The following is a 21,453-nucleotide window of genomic DNA, read 5'->3' on the forward strand; positions in this document are numbered from 1 at the left end:
AGAAAAACAAAATAAAACACAAAACGCAGCAGTATCAGGTTTTGAATGAGTAAGATTTTAAATTCTCCTATTAAATTGAGAAATAGTTTTTGTTTTTATTGAGCCAATGAGCATTTATAGCATAGTCAAATAATGAACATCAGCTCATAATTTCATCATGCATCTGGAACTTCGACCTCTCAGTTTTCATTGTTGCAGTTAAACTCAGTGAAATGACTGGAAATGTAATACCCAGTATGTAGTACTTAGCCTGCACTTTTTTGCAGAGCAGTGATGAAGATCATAGATTTTGGAGCCCAGGAGACCAGGTGTATGACCTTCCTTACTTTTGTCCCCCTACTTTGCAGTCGTTAACTCTATACCAAACAGGGTTATGAGGGTTCAGGAAGATGAATTAAGTCAAGAAATAGTTAGCAGGTGTGTGCCAGGTGCCACAGTCCTGGTGAATCAGGTAGAGTTGTTACGGCGAGGGCAGTTGTTCAGATGCAGCCAGTGGGCAGTGTGGAACGTGGAACAGTAGAGAGCAACAGCTTGGGAGTTAATGGTCCATCTCCTATGGCACTGTTCCGGGCAGTGGTGACTGAGTTCCTGCAGGTCTCATCTGCCCAGCTGAAATCAACCCTGCGGACTTGCTGTGGGAGACTAACTGCTATATTGGTGCACTTTATTTTAGTACTGGGAATCAGGACCTTGTGCTGTGCTGCTGAGCTATATCCCAGGCCCTTATTGGTGCACTTTGGGAAATACAGTGCATTAATAGCCACAAAGTTTGACTTAAATTTAAATTAGTGCTAGGTTAGTAAATGTTGTTTCTCAGTAATAAAAATGGTAAGGGTAAGGAAAAGTTAATGAGATGTAAAAATAGGAAAAGAAAAAGCGTCAAAATAATCCTGTTAAAACATGTAGATTCCCATATTATCAAAAGAACTAAAAAATCATATTTATCTTGAGAGTTATGTGATGACTAATCATTTTTATAGTATTTTTTCAATACTTGATACATCATATATATCTTAACAACACAAAACTTACATTCAAGAGTTTTTCTTAGAGAAGATTTTGAGATAAAATCCACTCCTGGATTTTTTTAGTTTAGATTTTTTGTTTTGATGATGGATGGCAGCCAAGATATAGATTAAATTATTTTTGCAAAAGGAAACTTTCGTCTGTTAAGCAGGCTAAGTGAAATAATATATGATGGGATGTGAGAACTTTTGATGATGCTGTTTATGTATCCACTTATGCGTCCATCCATTTATTCAGCTATATGGTTGTTCTTGACCCCAAATATTTACTGGGCAGCTATTTTACCAAGTTCTTTATCAGTCTCTGGGGACACAGTAAAGAGCAAGTCAAGCACCATCGTGGCCCTTTGGGAGTTAGAATTTAGCAGCAAAGACATATGTTGGACAAATAACAACTTACGAAACTATCATTTTGGATTTGTTTACTATGGAAAGTCTCTAATAAATAACAGGCATCACTTGGTAGTGACTAATTTTCTGAGCATGCTTGAAACTTGTAAGCTGTCATTCACTGAGAATAGTCTAGAAATTCTCTTCCACTTTTTCTTACCCGAAACCTTTTCTCTCTTCTCCCCGAGTTGCCCAGTGTTAGTGAGGTTTGTCCAGCTGTAGAAGTGGAAGAACTTTATAACTGCAAAGTATATCAAATGCTGATGATTTTCAGTGTAAGGCATTAATGAATTTAAGTAGGGAATACCTCATTACCTCCTTAGTAAGGTAAATACTCATCTTCCGTGCAAAGATGCAGACAGCGTCGTACATAGAGATGGAGGTCTTGTGACCCAGCAACCAACTGGCCCCATGGGGGCCAGTAATTACCTGGCATACGTACTGTGCATTGAAGGTCTCACTGCAGTGCATTTTAGGTCATACTGTTTTAATAACCCACTGCCTTTCCTGACTGGAACTGTCTGGAAGTCGTGTGATATAATTTTGACTGATTTTGTGCTATTTCCACAGTTGATCAGCCTTTCTTAATGACTGTAAGAACGCATGTAATTTTTGGAATCTCCCTTGATCCTGAGGTGAAAAGCAACGATGCTATGGTTCCCATAGCAGGCATACAGAACGGCTTTGATGTTGAATTTGATGAGGCGGAGCAATTCATCTATTGGGTTGAGAACCCAGTAAGTGTTGAATAACATTCATTGTACATAACGGTCTGGAAGAGCCTGCTAGATTGATGCCTTCTTGCACGTTGACTTCTGTTCACTGGGTTAGAGGGAGATGGCCCAGAAATGAATTTGTCACTAAGTGTTGATTTAGTGAGGTATGTAAATGCATACTTGGTTTGGAGTAAAGATTAAGAAAAAAACCTTTTTAGAATAATAAAAGAATGGTATGCTATTGGCATTATTTGTTCATCCAAATTCTTGTTACATGCCTGCAGTTAGCCCTGCACCGAACTATCTGCTTCTAACTTCGGAACACAGGCCAGGAAGCAGTGGTCACAGAGCTGGCCTCAGAGGAGCCTAAGCTGGGAGGAGATACTAGGCTAATGGAAAACTGATGGTGACATGAGATAGAAGTATAGTCCCTATGGGAGTTCTGGGAAAGCCTTCCAGGGGGCCGGTGGGACCTCCTTCTGAACCTTTGCTTCCAGGGCAAGAGTCAGTCCCCTCCTGTGGGGGACACTTGGCCCACTCACTCTTCCTGGAAGCAACCTGTAAGGATGGGGAAAAGGCAGAGAAAATAGAGAGGAGGAAGCGAGGAAAGATCTCTGGGTCTGATGTTTGTCTCCCTTATATAAAATGTGCTCCTGGGCTCTGATCCACAGCTGTGACTTTTTTTCTATTGACTCCTGGGCCTATAGTTGTTAGGAAACATCTCTATACGTGATAGCAGAGCTATCCTGACTGGTAAGCCTGTGTTTCTCTGACACACTTACACACCAGAGTTTTGAAAAGATTGCTAGTATTGGCATTCGCACAGAGAGCCTGAGCCATGGCGCTGGCCCTTTGCCAGCTTTCCCCATGTGTGTGAGGTGTGTGAAGGAAACACAGCCATGAGTATGCAGGGCTGCTGTGTGGGTGTGTGTTCTGTCTCAGCCCACTCGCCTCCTGTCTTTCTTCCCAGGGTGAAATTCACAGAGTGAAGACAGACGGCACCAACAGGACGGTGTTTGCTCCTCTCTCCATGCTGGGGTCATCTACGAGCCTGGCCTTCGACTGGATATCAAGGAACATGTATTATACCACTCCTGCAAGCCAGTCCATTGAGGTAATGGTGCCATAACAATTACACAAACACTGGTTTTAGACTCATCTGAAATCTGTTCCAGGAAAAGCTCTCATGGATTTTGAAATTATTCTTAAAAAAGAGGTAAATGGGAAATACATTAATATTAACTGTAACAGTCTCTGAAGCTAAGGAGGAAAACAACATTAAAAATAAATTACTGGGACTTTCTGCTGTCTTGTCTTGTTTCCCCTCTATCAATACTAACAAGTTCTTATAAGAGTGTTAAATAATTTATAGCTGGGTATAGCGGTACCGAGGCAGGAAGATCGCTGTGAGTTTGAGGCCAGCCTGGTCTACAAATTGAGTTCAAAGCCAGCCTGAACTGCATAGTGATACCCTGTCTCAAAAACAAACAAAAAAAGTAATTAGCTAATTTACAAAATGATATATAAAGAACAAATGAAAATTATGTAAGAAGTTCACCAAAAAGGAATATTATGTTATGCAGGCAATTTTCACTATTTTTATCATCTGATCTTCAATACTATTTCAGTTCTCCTCCAGATTTATAGGCTGCCCCTGTTCTTAGATGGAAATCTATGACTTCAATAGTTTTTCTAACAGTGAACTAGAAAGGAGAAACTTGATTCTAATTCCTTTGGTACTTCCCTCTTTGAGATAAGTGTTCTTTTTATTCTAATTCCCAGAAGAAATTCTAGATGGGGTGAAGTAACTCCAAGGTAACTTGACAAGTATTGGTGTTCTCCACTACAGGGTTATTCACTTGTGGTAATTTTGGAAGCAGAACTTCCTAAGGGGGGTGTTTTGAAAAGGACAGCAAGCAGGGCTGTGCACGGTGACAGTGCACTGCTGGGGTGGGTACTTGGGAAACAGGAGTTGGAGATGAGGAAGGTGCACACCAGCCTGGTGATGAGTTAGAGCATGTTGGTGCCAGGAGCTCCTGCTGTAATAGCGCTTCATAGTTTACAGAGTTTGCCCTACATGTCATTTCATCTAATCCCCAATGGCAGGCAGGTAGCATAGCCATTCACCATGAGAGAGAAATTCACAGTGTATCTCAAACCAGGTTGAATCATTAGGTGTGAACTGGGGCAACTTGGAGAGTCATCTGGTTCATGTTGGTTATTTTGTTTTATATGTGAAATTGAGGCCCACAGAAGTCAAGAAGTTGGCTTAAATGGTCAGTGTCACTGCTGCAATTCTGGGGCACTGATCTGTCTTTGAATTGTCATAACCTACAGCTTTCCCAGTCCAGAACTTTTGTACCCCCACCGTCAGTGAGGGAAAAATTACTTTTCATAATTTCAACTAAAACTATTATCCTCTCATGAAAACACAGACAAAATGTACTGCCTAAGATCCTTAATGCTAAACTCACGTCCCACTCGATGCCACCCAGTGCAAAGCTGTCTGAAATTCAAATGACAATTAATGTGCTCTCATTCTGCTTCTCAGTCTTCTGCCTGATGAGTGGGGATCTTCTCATTTTCCAAAAGCAGAGAACACGTCTTTCCCATCAGTAGTAGGAACAATGAAAAGGCAGCCATTGAGAGTAACTGAGCAGGAGAGTGTGTTTTGGGAACGGCGCTCTGACCACATAAGCCTAAACTTTGTGACTGTGCCCCAGTGCAGTGTCGTACATGGGAAAGATAATCTGATGTGGAGCCCAAAGACCTGGCTCTTCTGAGTCCTTTAGTTTGCTCATTATATGAATTCATTCAACACGCACTGGTAAATGTTTTCTATGGATCAGGCGCTTGGCTGGTCCTGAGTACTTGAGTGAGTATAACATTTTAAGCGGCTCGTATATCTGCGAGACAGACACCTCTTTGCTGCCGGGGAATAAGCGTGCACAGAGGAGTGATATAAAGTGCCACGTTGGGCGGCACAGGTAAGCGTGCAAAGAGCACCAGCCTTTCCGTTGGCCCTTACTTGCTCCCTGAGTCTTGAATGGTGACAGTTGTGTGCATTTATGCCAAATGAAGAAGCAAGGAATAGACAAGCCAGGCAGAGCCTAAAGGCCCTGAGATGGAAGTGCATTTTATGGCCGGGGACAGCACTGGTTTCCTCCACTCATGGCTGCTTGAGCTTGGAGGAGTGACCTGACTTCTCTGCGCCTCTGCTCCCTCCTTTGTATGGTGAGGCTGACAGCTCAGTACAAAGGGGGCTGTCTACCGCTGAGGGACCCCGCCATGTAAAGGCTGTCTTCCTCAATTTCTCAGTGTAGCTAGAATATCCACAAAAGACTTAGGAGAATGATGACCCTTTTAGTGTTTTTACTGGTATTTCTCTTAGATAATATAAATTTAAACAATTCTTTCAAGTACATTTTGGATTAAGAAGATAGAAATCGTGTCCACTTGTTATTTTTCTGTATAATATTGGAGCCTGGGTAATTCACATTGACTCCGCTTGAAAACAGAAGCGGAACTTTGGAGCGCTTGCTTTCCACTAGGGGTAGCTGTGTGCTTGTTCACTGAACAAAGTATTTTAGCTGAACCATGAAGCCCGCAAAACCACTGTGTGAGAGCTGAATATAGTCCAGAAAATGAAGAGAGGAGTTTAATTGGGAAACAAAGAGATCCTTAGAAGAGGGTAGAGGTTGTAGCAGACAAAGGCAAAAAAAATTTTTTTTTTGAGACAGGGTCTCACTGTGTAGTTTATAGTGGCCTTGAAGTCACTATGTAGCCCAGGCTGGCCTTGAACTCATGGTGATCCTCATGCCTCAGCCTTCTGTGTGCTGGGGAAAAAGGCATGTGCTACCATGCCTGGTGACAGAGGGAAACTGAAAAGAGAAAAATTATCTTAGTCCAAGCAGGAGTCAAAGAAATGCAATAGGAGAGGGAGGGCGGGAGAAGGAGGAAAAGCAGGGAGAAAGGTGTATGTGTGATGTGTCCTGAGACAGGGAAACAAACACAGACACATAAATATTTGCATTGAAAAAAACTTGAATGTAAATCAGCAGACATTTTAAAATTTCTTGTGTTTCTCTGATTGTCTCAGGTGCATATTACAATAGCTTCATCCCTGGACAGACTTGCAGGTAGCCCAATAATCCACTTTTTTGTTGCAGGCTCCCAGAGTGCTAGGATTACAGGCATGTAATGCCTGGCCTGATCCAGGTTTTCATTATATCTTGTTAGCCCTGTGATTACAAACAATAAGAAGAAATGGGTAAAATTAGGAAAGCTGCAAACCTCTCTAGACTCTTTGTCATTATCCGTGCTGTGAGCACAGTAATGTCATCCACCTGTCAGAACTGTCTGTGAGGGTTAGATGAGGGGGACCACAAGCTATGGTGAATGCTTAAATAAAAACTTTTATTACAGTAAAAGTCACATTGCAGGGACACATTAACCCCCTTAAAATACTGAAAATAATTCCTTTCTCTTTTAACACCCTTCTCATTCTTGGCAATGTGTCTTTTACTCTAATAAGTAAAATATATTTTAATGTTCATTTTACTTTGGGTTAAGCCTTTTTAAGATAATGCTTGTTTAATCCTAGTGCATACAAACTGACCAATTTTTTTTAAAAGGAGACATTTATTAAACACAATCTTGCCAGGTGCTGTGCTAAATGCTTTGCTTGTATTATCTTTTAATTATCTTGTATTATCTTTATCTCATGAGTTATCTGCAGAAAATATGCTAAAATCCACATTTACTGTCAGTGAGACTAAATTCAGGTGTCCATACAGTCATGGCTGGGCTAGATTTGAACTCATGTTCTTAAACTCAGGGTGTTAACTCTAAACAGAGTGTACTTAACTCTGGGCGAAGTTGGGTTGTTTTGCTCATCTGTGTTTGTGGTGACAGGCCACTGTGTGCCATGGCCCTGTCACCGGGGCACAGGACAGATGTGGACTCCTATTTGTCTTCCAGGGGTTTTCTTTGCCTTTTCTCTTTGCAGTTTCTCTAGGAAGTGGTTCTGTATGTTTATCCCTCTGATTCTTTTTATCCATCTAAGTTCCTTCCCCTGCAATTTTTAGTGAATTGGGAATAGAAGTTTCAGAGGTGATTTTTTCAAAATAATTCTCATTTTCTGTTGAGCTGATTCCCCAGAGCCCTGAAATGCAATTAGAAGTCACCTGCTTCTCAAGCAGCCCTGCCTCATCCATCCTAATCGTGCTTTAGCATCTGTTGTGCAAGTTCTCCTTCACCTCAGCTGTCTTTTTTCTCCCCCTTGAGTGAAACTCGTTCTAATAAGTGATTGTGTGCAATAGGTGTTGACACTCCGGGGAGAAGTCAGGTACAGAAAAACACTGATTACCAACGACGGCACAGACCTTGGAGTTGGACATCCCATTGGCATCGCTGTTGATCCTGCACGCGGGTGAGTGTTCCTGAGCCCCGGACGGCACCTTTCCTGTTCAGGTCACTGTCCGATCAGATTTCAAGCTCAGGATATTTTCTAATTCCTGTGTCAGAATTTGAAAAGTATAGATCTCAGTGGGAAGAGGAATGGCTTTTAGCAATATCAGTGTGAAAGAAACATTTGCATTTTCTTTGTGTTCTGCACATCAGTTGGGAGGGGTGGAACCAGGGCTGTGGGGAGGGGCGGCTGACCACGTGGGAGACGCGGTGCAGCCTGGGGAGCCTTTACTGTACCGCTGTGGAGGTGGACTGTACTTTTCTGAGTGTAAGGAGCCAATAGAGAATTTTAAAGAAGGGAATGATAGAACCAAATCTGTACTTTAGAAAGATTGGTCAGGTGTGGAGTGGAGGGAGGCCAGTGCCAGGGAGTCCAGGAGAAAGTGGTCCTAGTGGGTGGATATAGGCTGGAGTCCTTGGGTCAGTTTAATCAATCCCTCATTTTGTTGCTCTGTAGAATAATACATTGTAAAATATGAGCATTGATTTGTTTTTTTTAGAAGAGATAATCATCTCATTCCAAGTGGATGTTGACTTTCTGTTTAAAAGTCATTGTATTCATAGGCTGGATGAGAACTGAAGAAGTAATTTGTATTAGTGCTGTGCTTCAAATAAAGATGATATGCAAACCAAATCCAATTACTGAAGGCCTCCAAAAGCAAAACTTCCATCCTATCCTTGCTGGCTGATTTTCCATTATCCTAGAAGAAAACCATCTCTAAAGTTCTGTTCTTGAAGCTCAATCTACCTAGTTTTCATTCACGGGACATTTATGTCTTGTACCCCTATTGTTGGGTGGTGCATTTGTTAGCGTGCTATTTTAAAGAAAATAGATTTGTCTTTCATATGGGCAGCAGAGTGTGGGCAGAGGATGGGAGGAAGCTACTCTGCACAGTCTCTGAGGGACCTGGGCTGGTGGGGCCTTCACTGTCAGCAGGAGGAGGCTTCCTAGGCCATTCTGGGTGTCACTGTCTTTTGAACAGTAAAGAACATTCAGGATTGAGATCGGAGGTCCTTATGGGCCAGGCCTACAGGGAGTTCACATGGCTGCTTATGTTTCTTCAGCTGGAATCCCCTCCTCTGAACACAGCTAGTTACTGGGAAGGAAATAAGTGCAGTCCAAGTTTTTACACAGAAGAGGAAGACCTTGACACTGACAAGTGAGGTCTAGAGAACAGATAAAAGATGATTCAAATAATAACCTTTAAATTTTGTAACCTTGAGAATTTATAGTTTAGTTAAGGAAGATAAGGCTTGTGTATAAATACTAATTGGTGACTTGGACTAGATCTTAATGCACGCCTAAGAATTTCAGTAGGCAGAGCTAGTTTTGAAGCTGTCTCTCATGATATGATAAATTGAAGCCAGGAGCAAAGGGGCAAAAAAGTGAGAGGGTGTTCAGGTAGGTAAGAGTAGCCCTGCTGGGTTGGGAGACAATTAGAAGGGCTTTGACTTTTGTCAAAATAGTTGAGAGGAGAAACAAGACAGAGACTTTGTGGATATAAAAGTTTTGAGAAAATTAGGGTTCATGGTATTGAATCAGTTGCCGCATAACAGTATCCTGTGGATGATCACCAACACAGGCTTCAGGCGATTGTAGAGTGGTGATGTGTGAGGGAGGATGTTGAGTTGAGATACAAAGGAGTTAAAGTGTGAGGTGAAGGTTAGGGTTAGACTATTTTTTAAAAATCGTTTTGTATTAAAAATCAGGGAAGGACAAACTTACAGGTGAAATGCAATGGGAAATTATTTTTTGGACTAAAGAAGCCTGAGCATATTTTTAGGAGCAGATGAAGGTTCAATAATAAGGAAATACTTGGCTGAGAGTGGGGAAAGAGTTAGAAATTTAATGAAGAATAGGAATGATTCAAAAAGCCAAGATGGGGAGCATGATATATAGTCAGCTGGGGATGAGAATCCTTAGCTAAGACTCGTAGCCGAAATACGTAGTGAACTGAGAATTCACAAGACTTTTGTGCTACCTGCAGTGAACTCTTAGTACCTGGTGTGGGAGACAGGAAGAGAGAAACAGCCAACACTCAAGAGTCAGACATTAGCAAGTTAAGTAGGTGGTGGTGTGTGCCAGTAGTCCCGGTATTGTGGGAGGCAGAAGCAGGAGGAGCAGGAGTTTCAGCCCAGCCTGAGGAGCTTAGCAACTTAGTGAGACACCCTCTCAGCCAATAAGAACTAAGAAAAGGCTAGGATACAGCTCAGTGTGAAGGTCCTGGGCTTAAGTCTAAAAAGGCACATGTGCACCCTGATATCAGTACACTAATGGATTTTGTGCTTTTAGAAAATTGTTACTCATTAGTTCTTATTCTTTGCATTAATTCTTATGACTTTTCATCACAAAAATCAGATTAGTTAAGAAATTAGCTGATCTTTTGGTAGATTGTGGTTTGGAGAAGAATTTAGTAAGTGGTCTGATAAGTGCGTAGAGAGGTAACTGGCAAGTGTCTGTATCGCCTTTGGCCTTCCCAACATACTGGATAATTTGGGATTCCTTGAAGAGAGATTAATGGTTGATGTGGGCTCTTTGGTTGTTACAAGCTTCCCAGCTCTCTGATTGGGGTATCCTGGTCTGTTTTATAAACCATTTTAAATGGTCTCTACCCCCCAATTTTTTTTTTTTTTTGTCTTTTTGAGACAGGGTCTCACTATGCAGTTCAGGCTGGCTTTGAGCTCACTTTGTAGCTGAGGCTGGTCTCGAACTTGCAGTGATTCTCCTGCCTAAACCTCCCCAGTGCTGGGATTACAGGTGTGCGCCACCATGCCCGGCTCTACCCCCAAATTAACTAGGAAATATATAGACACTAGCAAGGCTCTAGTTATGTAACTTCTCCATGCAACAAAATACTGATGTTTCACCAGGCTTGGTGGCACACACTTGTAATCCCAGCACTTGGGAGGCTGAGGCAGGAGGATCACTGCGAGTTCGAGACCAGCCGGGGCTACAAAGTGAGCTCAAAGCCAGCCTGAACTGCATAGTGAAACCCTGTATCAAAAAGACAACAAACAAAAAACAAAACAAAATATTGATGTTTCGAGCATCTTCAGGACAAGAAACACACGTTCTCGTTAAATATTTAAATTGCAGCTGCGATTCCACCATCTGTTTCATTAAATGCTGATGTTTCTTGTGGTCGTAGGAAACTGTACTGGTCAGACCAAGGGACAGACAGTGGGGTTCCTGCCAAGATTGCAAGTGCTAACATGGATGGCACATCTTTAAAAATTCTCTTCACTGGGAACCTGGAACACCTGGAGGCTGTCACCCTCGACATCAAGGAGCAGAAACTCTACTGGGCGGTCACCAGCAGAGGAGTGGTACGGCACACCCTGGGCCTCACTTCACACCTTGAGCAGCTGCATGTTCCGAGTCTCTGGCAGAGGTTCTTAAACAATAATATCTGGCAGCTTGTACCAGTGTTTTATTGTCCTTCCTCCCAGTAATTTTTCTTCCTTGAACAAAGCCTGGCCTAGTCGAAGTCCAGTGGTTTGTAGCATGTGCATAGTTCCCCATGGAATGATTTTCATTAATTTCCCCCCTCGACCTTTGTTTTCGTCAGGCTAGAGTAATTACATTTGTTGTTACTGACTTGGCCTTTCAGAGACATTTATTTCCTGTTTCAGTTATTTCAATGCTTTTCTTTGCAGATATTCTAGATCTTCCAGTTGCAGAGTAGATAGATAGGCAAGACTGAGCAAGCCTCTGGGCTGAGCCTCCTGTCATAGCTACACATTCCTCTCGGTGTCCAAAACAGTTAACGCGCATGTGAAATTTCCTTCCCTGGAAATCTTAATCTTCGATTGAGTTTATTATATTCTGCAATATGAAGCAGAAACTGAAACTGTCCTGAAGTAGTCCATATCTCTGATCTTTACTGCTGTTGTGTGCAGCTGAACCAGGGCAGGGCACATAGGAAGTGCTCAATAATAACTATGGATCAATTAAACATTCCTTTGGATGTTGAATTAAACAGTGACTGCAGATCTTTGACACTGATGCTCTGCATAATACTGTGTGGTAGGTTTGGCTTTCAATTCATTATCTGTTCAACAAATACTAAATTCACTCCTGATGGGGACTGAAAATAGTGGTGAACTTTGGGGATTAAGTGCAGATAGTGGTGTGTGTGAGAGCACTTTGCAGACGTGGCTGGACGCAGTGCAACCAGCACACCGCGTGCGGGGCCCTGCTTCCCCTTCCCGCTGCGCCCCTGCTCTGCCCTCCTGAGCTAGTCAGCTTGTTAGGGGTGTGACTGTGCATCCTTTCTCAGGGCAAGTGCCCTCACATTTCTTCACTCTCCTTACTGAGTCAGCACAAAGTCCTGCCAGGCGTGCTCAGCTTCCCCTCTATGTGCGGCCTTTTCCTACCTCCTTTACCATTCCGAGCACTTCTTTCCCACCTGAACCCCGCTTTCACTTTGGACGCACGCTGTCTTCATAAAACATCATCACCGGGTTTGACCACTGCTTGGCCCAGAGCCCTGGGCTGTAAGAGCAGCTTCCAGCATGCCAACCAAACTTGCCCAGCTACTCTGCGCAGTCACTCACGCCTCTGAGGCCTGTGGTTTTGGCCTTCTGGAACTTACGTCAGTTTCCAGGGCTTAAACCCTCTCGAAACTACTGACTCCTTGTCCATTATTAGACAGTGAGCCAGATTGCATTTGTCTGTCTTGTTAATACCCAGTTTGGAGCCTGGCATGCAGAAAGCACTGAGGGAAGCTTTTGGAATAAAATTAAACCAGCTCTATCTACTACTTGTCATTTCCCCTTAGGGACTTCATTCTTGAACCTTCTTTCTGGTTTACTAAAACCATTTTTTTTTTTTTTTTTTTTTGCCTTTTTGAGACAGGGTCTCACTATGCAGTTCTGGCTGGCCTTGAGCTCGCTTTGTAGCGCAGGCTGGCCTTGAACTCACAGCGATCCTCCTTCCTCAGCCTCCTGAGTGCTGGGATTATAGGCATGCGCCACCACACCCGGCTCCCAAAACCATTCTAATGCCTGTTACCTGTTCTAACAATACCTCTGTTCTTGGCCCCCATCTAGTCTTGTGATTCCAGGAGGCACGTTTTCTGTCATTGTTACAGAAATTGTTGGTGCAGATGTTAAAACCACGGTCAGTAAGCTCCTGTATGATAGTCCCCAGCTAGACATTTCAGGGTATCCTTGAGCAGGATCTGAGCAAGGCCTAGAGACTCAGCCCCTTTCCTTACCAGGCCATCTGAGAAAGCTCAGTTGAGCAGACAAGATTATGCTTGACCTCTTGCTTTGCCTAGAGAAACTAATGACACATCTGTTCCTTTAGATTGAAAGAGGAAACGTGGATGGTACGGAGCGGATGATCTTGGTGTTCCATCTTACCCACCCGTGGGGTATTGCCGTCCATGACTCCTTCCTTTATTATTCTGATGAACAGTATGAGGTTATCGAAAGAGTTGACAAGGCCTCTGGGGCCAACAAAGTGATCATGAGAGATAATGTTCCAAATCTGAGAGGTCTTCGAGTGTATCACAGACGCAGTAAGTACTTGTCATTGAGACACATTCACAGATGCATGATGCACATATTTACACACATCTATAAGCACTTTCCATGCAGTCCATTACCAAAAATATCTAAGAATTGATAAACACGTGTTAGGAATGGTGCGGTGTCAAAGATTAATCTGGCATCTGAAAGGCCAGATTGGCTGCAGAGTGAACTTACTCCCAATCTTTTCCTATCACCTTATTGTTGCCAGTGCTGGGGATCTAGCCGAAGCCTTATACTCCTGGGGCAGTATCATTGAGTTGCATCCCTCGACCTCTTTCCCGTCACTTTAAACTCTTTTTCTTTTTGCTTCATAGCACTACCTGACATATCATCTACTTTTATTGTCTATGTTTGTTAGCATATAAACCATAAGGGCAGGTGTTTTATCTGTTTTGTTTACTGCTCTGTGCTCAGGAACAAGAGTAGAGAACATTGTGGTACGTCAGTTCATGAATTTAATTTGTTCTCCATACAATTCTGGAAAAGTTGGCCACGTTTGTGTTTGTGTGGGAAAGATGGCTGCGGTTGTGTTTGTTACCCAGTGCAGAGTTCCCAAACAAACAAAATTTTGCCAAATGCTTCTGTTTGCAAACCAAATTGCAAATAAGTGTTTGTGAAACAAAGTCCCACTGTATTTGTTGGATGACAAAAATTTAACCAGATAGAATTTTTAATCTTAAAAGGAATACTCATGGTTGTTGCCTATTTTGATGTATTTTTTCAGAGACAGTCCAGCTTTTCATTTTCCTCTTAAAATTATCACTGTAATGCAGAGATTTTAAAGTGATTTTGACATTTTATAACTTTTAAATTTCTAAACAAAGATTATCTATCAAACAATTTGTTTCTGGTCTTACAACTTAGGTTTGTTGCTTAGTATTTATTTTTCTTTTATGTGAAAAAACAACCTTTAAATATACTTATTTGATGTGTATAAAACAAATATCCATCTTATTGTTGATCATGTAATTAAACTAATAATAATTTTAAGTGCCAGTGTGTAGACCAAGATGCCTCCCTCCCGTATAAACAGGTTTATATCCTGTCTGTCTAACCCTTGAACGCTTTGTAGAACAATTGATGCTCCATTTTCTAACCATTATGCAATTGTGTTACTCTTTTAAAACCTTTAGGTGTTCTTGTTTAGGCTCCAGTCTCTCAATATTGTTTCTAGGCTGTTAGTGTAGCTTCTGGGTACTTACCATTAATTTTTACAATGAATTACTTGGCGACCCAGTTTTAAATTTGACTTGCAGTGGCAAGAAGGTAGGGCCAGAAGTTACCAAACTAGTTTTGTTTCCATTTAGATGTTGGCGAATCCTCAAATGGCTGTAGCAACAACGTGAATGCTTGTCAGCAGATTTGCCTGCCTGTACCAAGAGGGCTGTTCTCCTGCGCCTGTGCCACTGGATTTAAACTCAATCCTGATCAGCGGACCTGTTCTCCATATAAGTCTTTCATTGTTGTTTCGAAGCTGTCTGCAATCAGAGGCTTTAGCTTGGAAGTGTCAGATCATTCAGAGGCCATGGTGCCAGTGGCTGGCCAAGGTATGCCAACTTGGAAATAAGTAAGATTTGACTCCATCTGGTGTCATGTTGAAATCTGTGGGCCCATAAAAGCATTTCTTCATGTTTGGATCCAGCACTCGAGAAAGCTTGTCTTTCTCTTTGAGTGTCACTGGCTCAGCCTAGAGTGGCTTAAAACCTCAGCCAACATCAGAATCACCTGGAGGGCTGTTTGATGCAGACTTGAGCCCCACCCCCAGATGTTCCTGTTGGTCTGGCAAGAATACCTCACAGATGGTGCTGTGTCCTTGATATGGATCTCGTTAGGAAGAATCAACTTGACCTGTGCTTGTGATTCTTCTGTTTAACCACTTGGTCAAGGATGTCACCCCCAATACCTGTTTTTTAAAGGTATAATTGTTTTCTTTTTAATTTCTACAAAATTTATGGCATTATACTTTGACTCTGGGACTCTCTTGCTCTCCAAGCACCTTTTATCCATCGATGATCTTTGCCTGCAGTGTTACTGTCATTTTTAAAATATTTATTAGATAATATATTCTTTTATAGAGGGAAGTCTCTCCCAGTTTATTTTTTAAAAATTGTCTTTGTGGATGTGTATTTTAATTTTTGAGAATTTAGTGTGGTATAATCAGTTACCATAGTTACTCTTCTGATGCTCCAGTTGATCCATTTTTGCCATGGACAGCACTTTAAGTGGCTCCCTATAATTTTTTGACCTGATCCCATTAATGTGTGAGTGCTTCCTTGCTTCTTGGTACAGTAAAGTATTCCAGGCTCACCTCAGGCCTTCCCTACTATATCTCCAGGAGCCTGATCTTTTCAGGGAAATGGTATTTTGAAGCCAAGATCAGGGTTATAGGTGTACTCACTGCTACTGGTAAATACTTTTGTCTCATAATGGGTCTGCTCAGAGCAGGGAGTTGGGAATAAGGGTCTGAGAGGAAGGGAAGACATCTTAAAGGTCTAGTTTGAGTCAGAGCATTGTTTGATGATCTTTTCTTACATGTTCTAGGACGAAATATACTGCATGTGGATGTTGATGTAGCCTCTGGCTTTATTTACTGGTGTGATTTTAGCAGCTCTGTGGCCTCCTACAATGCAATCCGTAGAATCAGACCAGATGGCTCTTCTTTTACAAACATCGTTACCTCTGGGATAGGAGGAAATGGAATCCGGGGCATTGCAGTGGACTGGGTAGCAGGTACGTAAGTGCAGAGTGATTTGATTGAAACGGCTTCTGTGTTTGCATCTCCGTCATGTTACATTATGGTGGAGAATTTAGCCCAGTTATATGTAATATAGATTTGTTTTTCTAGACAATGGCTATGATCATTTAAGCTAAGTTGAATTGCATCTTTAGACTAAACCATCTGTTTCTCTAATAAGTAGTGTGTGTTTCAGTCAGCAAATTCATTGTAGATTAATTTCATTTTCTTCTATTAAAATAATCAAAATTGCAGGCAAAAATGGCTAAAAATATTAAAATTATGTAGTTTTGTGTTTTTCTCACTTAGATTCTCACTTCTGAATTAAAAATGTCTAAATTTTTAGAGGAAAAATACAGTACTAATATATAATGTAAATCATAAAATGGCATTCATTTACTTTTACTCAAACAGTAGAGCTGTAAGTTCTTAGTTGCTTCCTCTTTCTAATTGTGTATTTTTTTGTCATTGTATTGATATGCCTGGCTTAGTGTTACATTAGTGTATTGGTTCATACACTAACATTTGAATGCCACTCATTTTTAATGATATTTTTGGAAACAAATGTACTATAGTTTTTTGAAATCCAATCCAGCTCTAATCAAAATAGGCATCATTGTGTGTTATCAAGCTTGGTAAGTAGGTATCACTTAGAAGTATTAACATGCATTATGAAAAATCTAGGTACTATAGTAAGTGCTTATTGCAAACAGAAAATATGAAAGTGTAGTAAAATAAGGTTTTTATTGGTTTCTTAAATCCCATTTCTGATGGCAAATTTACTATTTCTGAGAATATAGATAAAGCAGAGTCAGGAAACTATGGCTAGTGGGACAAGTGTTTTTGTAAATAAAGTAGTACAGCTCTGCCCGTTCATTTCCGTGTGGTCTGTGGCTACAGTCATGTTACGTGTGAAGTTCACCTTATACTGTGTGAAGCCTAAAATATTTACTGTCTGGATCTTTACAAAAAGTATGGCATTTTGGATCTTATTTACTTGTTCATTTTCTCACACTAGTGAGACAATAGAGATGTTTACACATATTGGTCTGATTTATTTCACATATCAACAATGCACAATGTGGCAACTATTGTAACTGTTCTACTAACCTGTTTTGTAACTGGGTTTCATTGTTGTGTTTATCCTTTTCCTCTTTAAAAAACAGTATGGCAACCCTGGATTAAAGGATTAGTGATGAGCACACGCACACACACAAACACCTCAGGTAGAAATAGGTGACAATAATGTACCACCAGTAACATATTTTACATTGTTAATATTGGTCTTATTTCTCTGGAAGAGTTTTGAGTTACATATGGGAACAAAATATGTCTTGGTAGCAGTACTGCTAGTTCAACAACAGACTTCTACCTACATAGAATCAATAATTTGGGACCACTGTGTGTTCATTAAACTGCTTTCATATGAATATGATTGTTGTTTTTATTCTAGCATTTCCATTGTGCTATTAATGCACAAAGAGAGGCAGACCTTGGACATGGTAAATCCATGGGATGAAAACATCTGCTTTAGTTAGAAAGACTAGAAAAAGACCTCATGTTAATCTTAAGGACAGAGAGCATTCAGTAATAGCGATACAACCTGAGATGCTGTTTTCTATGTTTCCTTTTGTCATGTTGGAATAGAAATTAAACCATGATATGTCTTTGAAGTGGTTGCAAAACATTCAGTATTTCCAATAGAAAAAGAAGGACACTCTGGAAGATGCACCTTTTAGTAGAAGCCACCTATAATGCTTACTATGAATTCTAGCCTGCTTTGTAAGCTGAAGATGGGCACCTTCTCTCTAACTCTGAAGGAGCACTTACTTTTTAAAGCCTACACTGAGATATTTACTGTCTTTGAAAAGATAACATGTACTGGTGCAAACCTCATTCTAACCTATTTTGTTGTGAATGTGAAAAGATAACTGCTTCCTTTTTTCTTCTTGGCTTCCCACTCATCAGCATCCTTCTTCTTTTTTGCTGTAGGAAATCTCTATTTCACCAATGGCTTTGCTAGTGAAACACTGATAGAAGTTCTCCGCATCAATACCACCTACCGCCGGGTTCTCCTTAAAGCCACTGTGGATATGCCTAGGCATATTGTTGTAGACCCCAAGCACAGATACCTCTTCTGGGCTGACTATGGGCAGAAACCAAAGATTGAGCGTTCTTTTCTTGACTGTACCAACCGAACTGTACTTGTCTCAGAGGGCATTGTCACACCCCGGGGCTTGGCCGTGGACTACAGCAGTGACTATATTTATTGGGTTGATGATTCTTTAGATATCATTGCAAGGGTCCATCTTAATGGAGGGGAATCTGAAATGGTTCGTTATGGCAGCCATTACCCAACTCCCTATGGCATCACTGTTTTTGGAAATTCTATTATATGGGTAGACAGAAATTTGAAAAAAATCTTCCAAGCTAGCAAGGAACCAAACAATACAGATGCACCAACAGTGATAAGAGACAATATCTACTGGCTAAGAGATGTGACCATCTTTGATGAGCATATCCAGCCTCGGTCACCAGCAGAGGTCAACAACAACCCTTGCTTGGAAAATAATGGTGGATGCTCTCATTTCTGCTTTGCTTTGCCTGCACTGCACACCCCAAAATGTGGCTGTGCCTTTGGGACCCTGCAAAGTGATGGCAAGAGCTGTGCCATTTCAACAGAAAATTTCCTTGTGTATGCCTCAGAGAGTTCCTTGAGAAGCTTACACTTTGACCTTGAAGACCATAGCCCACCTTTCCAAGCAATAACTGTGGAAAAACCAGCCATTGCTCTGGACTATGACAGCGTGAATAATAGAATCTACTTCACTCAAGCTTTAGGCTCTGGACGTGGCCAGATTTCCTATGTCAGCCTGTATTCAGGGACTCACTCTCCGACTGTCATTGTTTCAGGTAAGTGACTCAAAGTAGTGTTTAATTTGGAAGTAAATACAGTGGGGTCAATGCACGTGGGTGACTTAAGTGTTCTTACTGTGTACTGAAGCTCTAACATCTGTATATGTTTGTGTGTCTGCTGGGGTATGTCTAGATATAGGGACTTCTGATGGCATTGCCTTTGACTGGATCAATAGAAGAATTTATTACAGTGACTATGTCAACGAGACGATTAATTCCATGGCTGAAGATGGATCTTTGCGGACTGTGGTAGCCCGTGTTTCAAAACCAAAATCCATTGTTTTAGATCCTTGTCATGGGTATGTCATGATCTTTTAAACTGTATTTTTATCTGCTTATTTCTAGAAGGTATAAGGTTAGAAATTATATGCCTAGAGTACTATGGATACGGATGCAAGAGTGAAAAAGCCGTGTTTTGTTTGTTTGTTTCGATTTTTGACCTGGAAGGAGAATGCAACGCTTGGCTGTCTGTGATGGAGAAGCTGGTAGCATACTAGGGAAACAGCATTCTGCCTCAGTAAATCTGTTCTTGGCAAGTTGTGTGCGTAGGAACAGAGTAGGTTTCTTCCCTCTATTAAGGGCAATTTGCAGTTAAAGAAAGCTGTCACTTTCACATGAACAGGGCAGTGAAGTTTCTTGTAGTGAATTATGACTTCTTTTGCATAACTAGGTACATGTACTGGAGTAACTGGGACATGACCGCCCAAATCGAGAAAGCCACGCTGGGAGGAAAGTTCCGCACCCCCATTGTGAACACCAGCCTGGTTTGGCCCAGTGGGCTTACTCTGGACTATGAGTCAAACCTTCTGTACTGGGTGGACACTAGTCTGTACGTATCTCTGGTTACTCATGCCGGCTCTTGTGGGTGTGGAGAACAAGAGGTCTTCCTCCTACTTCCAGAACGGAGGGATTTTCTTTATGTGTCAGAAAGACATTGCCAAAATGAATCACAGTTTAGGAGATCGCAATTTTAGAAAATATATTATATACTAGCTTAGTGAATCTATCTGTGAAATTTTCTCTGATCTATAGACATCTAAAGATACATCACTGAGTGTATCTATAATTACACCCTGGTGACTGTCATAAAATATGAATAACTTTTGAATGCACACTGACAGTGATTTGTTGGGCTCTATCATTCAGTGCCTTTTATTTTATTTTATTTTTTTTTGGTTTTTCTCCGGTACCGGGAACCGAACTCACGACCTTGCGCTTGCCAGGCAAGCGCTTTTGCCGCTGAGCTAAATCCCTAGCCCCTCATTCAGTGCCTTTTAAAACATAATTTTTTTTAGTCTTTACTTATTGGCTATCTTCTCAAATAGATCCTTTTCCTTTGGCATGTTTCTCAGCAAATTTCATATTTTCCTTATACATTTGTTGACTCTAATTTTGTATGTAACTTCAAGTGACCCCAAAATGTCTTGAATTCCAGCCATCCTAATGTAATAGTTTAAGGGATGAAATGATTTCATTTATTATAATTTGTACCTTCATGCCAGGAATCTTTTTTTTTTTTTTTGTCTTTTTGAGAGAGGATTTTGCTATGCAGTTCAGGCTGGCCTTGAGCTAACTTTGTAGCCCAGGCTGGTCTCAAACTTGCAACGATACTCCTGCCCCAGCCTCTTTGAGTACTGGAATTATAGGCTTGCACCACCACGCCTGGTATGTCAGGAATCTTAACTTTTGTTGTTTATTTCCTCTTGATTTTGGTCTTGTGAGGCCAAGCACTAATATCCTGATTATTTTTTTTCCCTCCATTTTCTCATTTGAAATGCAGCAGCAATGTTTTGTGTATAACTTTGGTTCATTCTAGGTAAATACCTCAAAGTAGTCAATGTTACATTGAAAAAGTAATTAAGGGAATAAGAAGGACAGATTGTAAACATTTCACCAGAGTCTGTTGTATGCTCCAGATGGGTTCCCATGTGTAACAGGAACCCTTTCAAATACTCCCTGGTTTCTAACGTCAACCAGATCCTTTTTGGAGGATCTCTTGTAAGTTTCATTAATCTCTTGGAGTCAGTAATTTATTTTGGAAATTGTTTGGTAAGCAAATAAGAGCTCACACTACCAAATGATACATTTCTAGCTGCCATACACCCCAGTCGAAAAGACAGCTGGGTACTGGTGTAAATGGATATTTGGGCCTAAATGTTATTCTTGTTGGATTTCAGCAATTGTTTTGAACTTCATTTCAGGCAGAAGATTGAACGCAGCACGCTCACGGGCATGTACCGTGAAGTCATCGTCAGCTCAGCCTTTCATTCTTTTGGCTTGACACTCTATGGCCAGTTTATTTACTGGACTGACTTCCTCACAAAGAAAGTTTACCGAGCTAATAAATATGACGGGTCAGGCCAGACTGCAATGACGACGACTTTGCCTGTCCGCCCTAAGGGTATTTGCACTGCTAAGAAAGACCAGAACCAGCAGTGTAGCAACCCTTGTGATCAGTTTAATGGGGGCTGCAGCCATATCTGTGTACCAGGTGAGGAACTACCATGAAGATGGAAGCATCTAGAATAATAATAATAATAACAATAATAATTGCAACTGATAAGGGGGGGGCTCAAGGAATATTCATTGTTATGAAGAAGGAAAGAAATCCAAATTCTCCTGAATTTCAGGGTAATTTATAAAATAGATCTAGGATTATATTTTG

At 41.2% G+C, this 21,453-nt stretch overlaps 1 protein-coding gene across 1 annotated transcript in view; it reads left to right on the forward strand.

Moving 5' to 3' along the window:
* The window catches only part of Lrp2 (low density lipoprotein receptor-related protein 2), a 159,778-nt gene that overhangs the window by 77,947 nt on the left and 60,378 nt on the right, over positions 1 to 21,453 (forward strand). The window contains exons 33-43 of the mRNA XM_013518692.1: positions 1,986 to 2,152; positions 3,102 to 3,245; positions 7,453 to 7,562; positions 10,750 to 10,927; positions 12,912 to 13,125; positions 14,446 to 14,685; positions 15,680 to 15,868; positions 17,865 to 18,785; positions 18,922 to 19,087; positions 19,459 to 19,617; positions 20,990 to 21,279. Coding sequence (XP_013374146.1) covers positions 1,986 to 2,152; positions 3,102 to 3,245; positions 7,453 to 7,562; positions 10,750 to 10,927; positions 12,912 to 13,125; positions 14,446 to 14,685; positions 15,680 to 15,868; positions 17,865 to 18,785; positions 18,922 to 19,087; positions 19,459 to 19,617; positions 20,990 to 21,279 — 2,778 coding nt within the window. The remainder of the gene's footprint in view (positions 1 to 1,985; positions 2,153 to 3,101; positions 3,246 to 7,452; positions 7,563 to 10,749; positions 10,928 to 12,911; positions 13,126 to 14,445; positions 14,686 to 15,679; positions 15,869 to 17,864; positions 18,786 to 18,921; positions 19,088 to 19,458; positions 19,618 to 20,989; positions 21,280 to 21,453) is intronic.

The sequence above is a fragment of the Chinchilla lanigera genome, unplaced genomic scaffold, assembly GCF_000276665.1.
Source record: "Chinchilla lanigera isolate Chin_1 unplaced genomic scaffold, ChiLan1.0 scaffold00048, whole genome shotgun sequence".
In the NCBI taxonomy this organism is placed as follows: domain Eukaryota; kingdom Metazoa; phylum Chordata; class Mammalia; order Rodentia; family Chinchillidae; genus Chinchilla; species Chinchilla lanigera.